The sequence below is a fragment of the Tarenaya hassleriana genome, unplaced genomic scaffold (genome assembly GCF_000463585.1).
Source record: "Tarenaya hassleriana unplaced genomic scaffold, ASM46358v1 Cleome223, whole genome shotgun sequence".
NCBI lineage: Eukaryota > Viridiplantae > Streptophyta > Magnoliopsida > Brassicales > Cleomaceae > Tarenaya > Tarenaya hassleriana.
The window spans coordinates 78,653-85,753 of NW_010965567.1; the positions used below are offsets into that span (position 1 = coordinate 78,653).

General features: G+C 40.3%; 1 protein-coding gene across 3 annotated transcripts; it reads left to right on the top strand.

Moving 5' to 3' along the window:
- The first annotated feature begins 54 nt into the window (after window positions 1-54).
- Window positions 55-1,707, top strand: LOC104815178. 3 transcript variants are annotated; one of them, XM_010543494.1, is made up of 3 exons: window positions 55-377; window positions 483-961; window positions 1,163-1,707. In XM_010543494.1, exons 1-3 carry the CDS (start codon window positions 263-265, stop codon window positions 1,442-1,444), a joined length of 876 nt encoding a protein of 291 aa, XP_010541796.1. In that variant the 5' UTR covers window positions 55-262; the 3' UTR covers window positions 1,445-1,707. The 3 variants fall into 3 exon arrangements, with proteins under 3 accessions (XP_010541796.1, XP_010541797.1, XP_019058266.1); XM_010543495.1 differs by having other exon boundaries at window positions 1,182-1,707; XM_019202721.1 differs by having other exon boundaries at window positions 483-1,707.
- The last annotated feature ends 5,394 nt before the right edge of the window (window positions 1,708-7,101 follow it).

A 7,101-nucleotide genomic window follows, 5' to 3' on the forward strand; every position in this document is an offset into this window, starting at 1 on the left:
TTTTTTTTTAGTTATTCCGCTGCGAAATCGAAGTATATTCCCTCTCGGTTGTGAGTATACCGAAGAGGAGCCTACTCGATTCATTTTTCAGAATTTTGTTTTTTCTTTTGGTCATTCATTCAAACCAAAAGGAGAGTTTTCTTCAAGTGAATCGTTGGCCAGTCATTCAAGCCACGGTTCACCATATTGTTTGTCTCCCTCGGTCTTTTCATTTCAAACCGAGACGGAAATTTTTTTTCCCCTACCCCCTTTTCACTCCAATATGTGTGAGTATTGTGATAGTGATTGTGAGTATGAAGAGGTTTATGAAGAACCAGAATATAGAGAGCATTGGAATGTTGAAGACGTCTTAGCCAAAATACCAGAGACTTTAAGAGATATGTTGGTGCAAAACGCCAATGAACACAATATCGAGTTAAGTATTACTCTTCTTGAAGAATTATTCCAAACTAATGAGTTTTCTGAAATGATGCAAAAAGCACAGGTAGAAAGCATTGCAGAGGCGAAACCAATGCATGGAGACCTACAAACCGATCAAAAACACCATGACAAGGGTAATAACTTGGATGATGCACTCTCGGAAGAAGAAGAAGAAGAAGAAGAAGGAAGAGAAATAGATGCGATTGTGAGTGACCTCATAACGGAGGCAAAGAACCCCGAAGAAGAGGCATTACATCCATTTGAACTCATTCCATATCCGAGTACAATAAAGACTCCGAGCATCCCATTTGCATGGAGAGAAACCCAAGTTTGTAGTATCTTCTATTCTCCTATCTCTTTCGATTTTTGTGTTCCAAATGATATGTTTGCTTGTCTTAGTGTTTATGATCAGAAAATCCAACCAATAATCATGAAACTTCATGGTGTCGAGAAGCTCACGAGTGAGGGGGAATGGTATGAAGCACTCGTATGCTTCTCTATTAAAAATGACACAATGCAAGTATCCGAGTACAAAACGGAGGTGACATTACCTATGAGTTTCTACAATTCTCTGTCTCATAATTCAATATCATTAAACTTGGAATTCATTCATATAAGAACATTATTTTTACTTTTATTTGATAAAAATCATATGCTTGCATCGTTATATTTGGTTTTGTGTATTAAACGGAGTGTTATGGTCTCCGATATGTTCTCTAACCATTTCTTTGAGATTTTACAGCAAATAAACATGAATATAGGAAATTTTGGAAGCTTAAATCCAAAGGAACCTCCATGGAAAGAGTTGGAATGCTTGGATATAAGTCAACGCAACCACAAGGGTATTCGCTCTCCAAGATTAGCTTTTCATCATTTCTCCAAGCTAATCTTGAGGGGGAATGTTGGAGAACGAAGTAATGCTGAAGAACAAACCGAGCTACATAACTCATCTTTCTTGGACAACACTCGAGCGGTTGAAGCATTTGATTCAACCATAATATTAAAAGGCAAGACTAACACATGAAAGGGAGTTAATATGAGGATCATTTCTGCATAAATCAAGGACCAACAGATTGATACCCATCGTATCATGGTTGCCAAATATAGGAGACGTAATTTGCCTTCTATCTACCTAGAATAGGAATGTTTCCATTTCCTTTTAGATCCTCACAACGTTCATATGCATATTTTTCCTTTTCCTTTCTAAGTCTTTATTCTATATATTGTAAACAAATATTCATGAATAATAAGAAGAACCAAGTAACCTATTTGGGTTACCTTTCTTTATCTTCTTCGTACAAACCTTGCAGAAGGATACATCAACAATAATCTCTCTCTCCCTTTGATCTTCATTCTCCAATCTACTTGATTTTCTTCTAAAATCTTCAACGGGGTCGAACACGAGGACCGGTTGCTAAATCCAAATCTAAATCAAAAGTAGATCAAAGCAAGCAAGCAAGTGATGATGGAAGTATATGGAATCTATAGGAAACAAAATAAGAAAGCAATGAAAACGAGTAACCTATCAAACAAGGATGACTACGGGTATCGGGATCGTATTCGCGTGTATGGGTATATGCTAAGCATGCGAGAATAACGATTATGACTTGTATTCGGGAATCGTCAAGCAACAAAGATAGAGAATTCACCTCTCGGTCTACTAACTCACTACCTAGAATAACTCGTCAATCTCTCGATCTATTCAAGTTAACCCTAGGTGCATGAAGAACGCTATCATCAACCCTAGATCGATTAAACCATATCTCTATGTGAATAATACGATCTACCCTATTGATTTTGATCCGAAACCAACTCATATCTCTATGTAGTTTAGAATCTAAGATAATTGATCATGGGGTTAGCAAACATCAATCCAATAAAAGCGCAAATCAATAGAACCGAAACAAATCAAAACCGAAATCCAAGTTAGGGTTCAAACATACCCAAAACACAAACGAATCCCTAACCCATAGTCGTGGATCTACTCACGGTTCATGGAAAACAATAATAAGCTCTAAGAAAAAGAGATAAAAGAGAGGAATGAAAGGCTCATGCAGATGTGTAGTCTCCAAAAGTCTGTATCTAAGTGTTCTCTAAGGTTCTCCCTGTGCTAGGACGTGGCTAGGCCTTTTTTATAACCCTAGGGTGGCTCCCAAGAGTCCTTTTCCCTTTAGAACTCTAAAAATCGCAAATTACGGTTCCACCTTCTGTTTCTGGGCCTTCTGGACACTTGAACCGGACCGAAATGAGTGAACTCGGACCTCTGGAACCGGACCGGTTTCACTTTCTGATAGATTTCTCAGGCTTCGCGATTTTGCTCATAACTTTCAGCTCCAATGTCGGATTTGGGTGATTTTGGTGTCTCGCGAAGCTCTTGAAAGGATCTTGGATATCTTTCCAATGGTGCAAGTCTCGAATGATTTGGACTTATGTAGAGAAAGTTATTGATCTCGAAACACGAGTACCTCATTCGAACTTCATCTCTAACGCTCCAAAAATGTTCCTTTTCGCATCCAATAATCTTCGAAACCTGTAACTCTGCAAAACTAAAGCACAACCGAGTTTTGTGTCCTAACATGCCTAGAATGCCTATAAATGCATGTGATTATCCCGTAAAATCTAGACAAACTCTTATCAAAATATAGAGAAAAATAGAAGTTATCAAATCCCCCCAGACTTAAACCTTTGCTCGTCCTCGAGTAAAGAACGAAGGAATAAAATCTGCAAAACAGGGAATGACGAACATCAAATAGCATCATCATGAGGCTTAAAAGCAGAACATCCATCCAATACTAGTTTCCCGAGAAACGTACCCAAACCGGTCTACTATGATCTTCCTACCAAAGACTAACTAACCTAGCCATGGGATTTTTATTGCCACCTAGAGCCCGTTAGAATCTCTACAATTCACCAAGCCTATTTTCGAACCTATCCTTATCTTAACTTAGCCTTTTCGATCTTAGTTCTACTTCGTGCCTGGATTTTTACCTTTCTGTAGAATTTCTCTATTGAACGCTAGCACCTCGGGTTTCTAGGACGTTGAAGTTGAAGGACATCGTTTTTCTCTTCTCTTTTTTTTTCTTCTGTATTTTTCTTTTTATGCGATGTCCGACCCACAACTTAGACCCGAACCATCGATCGATGCACTAATGTCCTCGAACGATTTTCGTTGACGAGATTCTGATAGCGGAGTGTCGAGATGCTTTATTTTCCCAAGGCTTTTGTTGAACTAGATTTCATTGACGTGCAAGACTCGGAAAAGGTTCTACCCGAAACATATAATCTGGATATAATCGTTTCAACTCCGTAGGTTCCAAACAACAACCTCATCCCACAAACTATATATAGAAAGTCTAGAGAACTATCAATTTGACACGGTTCAACCACGTTCTACAAAGTCACTAGATCTTCAAGATGTTCCTACTCTATCATCCCAAAAATCCTCCAAATGATGTTCAAAACGGGTTTTCGAGGTATGCACGTGAACCTATATGAACCTAAATCTATATGATCAAATGCAATCATGCAAACCTAACAAAAATCTATCTATATGAAAAAAAGGAAAAGAAAATGTGAATGCAACTAATGCAAAATGATATGCAAAAGTGAAAAATTTTCCTAAATCTATATGCCATGATAAAATGCACCTAAACTAAATGCAATCCTAAGTAGATAGGCCTGAATGTGTGAAGGATCTATCCACCCCCCAAGACTTGAACCATACACCGTCCATGGTGTAGATTCTCACCCGGAAAAGTAGAATCGGAAACAACAAATGAGAAGAACCAATAAGAGGGATAGAGAAACTTAGCTATGCGAAATTCGTTCGCTCGCAATGAAGTTAACTCACGTCAAACGCAAGAGCTCTCACATACTCTGTGAATTGGAACCTATCCAACATTGTCTCTTAGAAGTCGATGCTCATCTCTCGTGTGCCGGTGTAAACGCTCATAGAACAACAAACGTTATCCGAACAAAAGCATATAGCAATGCATTCCGAAGGATCCAAAATACAATCATGGTCTCTACTACCTACGCTACGAAGAAAAAGAAAAAAGAAAAGTTACCTAATGCTCGGGTTGTCTCCCGAGAAGCGCTTGTTTAACGTCATTAGCTTGACCTATCTTGCTCAAACGATAGGAGGGTCTGAGAGTGATGAATCTGGAGGTCGGGGCGGTGGTTTATGCGGGTGTCTCACATATTCTGATTTCTCCACATGTGTCATCCATGCTTGATCATCTGCAATGAAAGAGTAAAAAACAAGTATGACACTATTAAAATGGCGCTTACTTGTTTCTACTGGTCTGAGGATGACATCTTCTAGTCGCTTTCTATCGTCTGAGAAACTGACATGGTCCGAGTTGCATGTGATACGGTCTGAGTCAAGTTTCTGATAGAAGTCACTCGCGCTTGTTGTGGCCCGATCAGTCTCAAGTGTATGGGAGATAGATTCATGTTCTGTTTCTCCTTCATTTAGCAATCGAGTAATCTCCCAAATCGCCTCGCAATTGTTGTAGATGTTCTCTTCACGTGTAATCATAGTAAGGGAGAGAGCAAACTAGTGTAGATGGTTAGAAAACAAAAACTATACATAGGACTCGACTCAACTATACACACAAAAAGACTCGAAAAAGACACGACTCAATATATACACAAGCAAGATCTAGAATCGATAAAGACCTAGAAATAGGCTAACCAGTCCTCGGCAACGGCGCCAAAAACTTGATACGTGTGTACCGAGTCTAGAATTTATAACCCGATTCACAACTCACCGCAAGGATACGAATCGTCGTAACACGGGTCGAACACGAGGACCGGTTGCTAAATCTAAATCCTAATCGAAGCTAAATCAAAGCAAGTAGAAGTGAAAGTGATGATGGAAGTATATCGAATGAATAGAAAATAAGGAAGCAAAACAATAAAAGCGAGTAAACTAGCAATCTAAGATGACCGTGGGTGTCGGGATCGTATTCGCGTGTATGGGTATATGCTAAGCATGCGAGAATCACGATATCGAATCTGTATTCGAGAATTGTCAAGCAACAAAGATAGAGAAATCACCTCCTGGCATATAACTCACTATCTACAGTTCTCTAAATCCATATCCCTATGTGATTTATCAAACTAGATACATGAAGAACGCTATCATCAATCCTAGATCGATCAAACCATATTTTTATGTGAATAATACGACCTATTCTATCGATTTCGATTCGAAACTAAACCCATATTCCTATGTAGTTCAGAATCTGAAATAATTGGCCAAGGGGTCAGCAAACACCAATCGAATAAAGCACAAATCGATAAAACCGAAACAAATCCAAATCACAACCAAGTTAAGGTTCAAACATACCCAAAACACAAACGAATCCCTAACCCATAGTCGTGGATCTACTCACGGTTCATGGAAAATAATAAAAAGCTCAGAGAAAAAGAGATAAAAGAGAGGAGAGAAAAGCTCATGTAGATGTGTAGTCTCCACGATCGAATCTTCCTTCTTCTTCCCGAAATCTCGTGAACTCCTATTCTTCTCTCACCAAAAGCTCTCCAAAAATCTGTATCTAGATGTTCTCTAAGGCTCTCTGATGTTCTAGGACGTGGCTATGGCTTTTTTATAACCCTAGGGCGCCTCCCAAGAGTCCTATTCTCATTCGGATGCTGAAAATCGCAAAACAGGATTTTTGACTGGATCCGGGCCATTTCCAGGTGGATCCGGACCGGATCCAGATTCCTGGGGTCGAATTCTGCGTTCTGGAATCGGACCGGATCCAGTTGGATCCGGCCCTACACTGCAGTTTTCTAGTCTTCACGAATTCGCTCGTAACTTTCTGCTCCGGTGTCGCATTTACTCGATTTTGGTGTCTACGCGAAGCTCTTGAAGTGCTTTTTCCAATGGTACAAGTCTCGTATGATTTGGACCTCTGTAGAGAAAGTTATTGATGTCACAATATGAGTACCTCATCCGGACTTCTCCTTTGACGCTCCAATTAGCTCCTTTTCGAGTCCAATCATCTCCGAAACCTGTAACTCTGCAAAACTAGAGCACAAATAGGTTTTGTATCCTAACAAGCCTAGAATGTCTATGAATGCATGTGATTATCCTATAAAACCTAGACAAACTCTCATCAAAATATAGAGAAGAATAGGAGTTATCAGAGTTCGTGGCTTTTTCCGGCGATTCCAAGGCCGATGAATCCTTCAAGACATTCTAAGGCTGCCCCTCTTTGCTTTCCAGAGCTCCCTTCCTCTTCTCTCCCTGTCTTTCTCTTCCTCTCTCTCTCTTTTCTCCCTCTTGTTCTTCTGCTCTCTTCTGCAGAGAGGTGGTTGAGGTCTCTCTTCCCTAGAGTTTTCGAAACGGAAAGAGGATGAAAATGGGCTCAAGCCCAGATCTATTAGGAAGCCTTCATCGAGAAGAATCCGATGGTGGCCGCGACGCGCCATTTGGTGGCCCACGCGCGGAGCAATGTGTAGTGGAAGTCTGCATGTCGCGTTGGATCGCACTGTGTTCTGTCGGGCTGAACTTTGTGTAGTCCGTCCGGTCTGCCTTGCACAGTCCGTCCGGTCTGCCCTACACAGTCCGTCCGGACTATCTTTCTAGTCCATCCGGACTGCCTTTCTGGGTTGTTCGGACTGACTTGCATACTCCGTTTTCGATTGCTCCGCTCTCACTCGTTTCTTAAC

What these genes read in the sequence shown, in the direction of transcription:
- LOC104815178 (XM_019202721.1), top strand. Translation starts at nt 263, where the DNA reads ATGTGTGAGTATTGTGATAGTGATTGTGAGTATGAAGAGGTTTATGAA. An exon ending in AATACCAGAGACTTTAAGAG is followed by an intron (nt 378 to 482) that starts ATATGTTGGTGC and finishes TGCAAAAAGCAC; the next exon opens with AGGTAGAAAGCATTGCAGAG.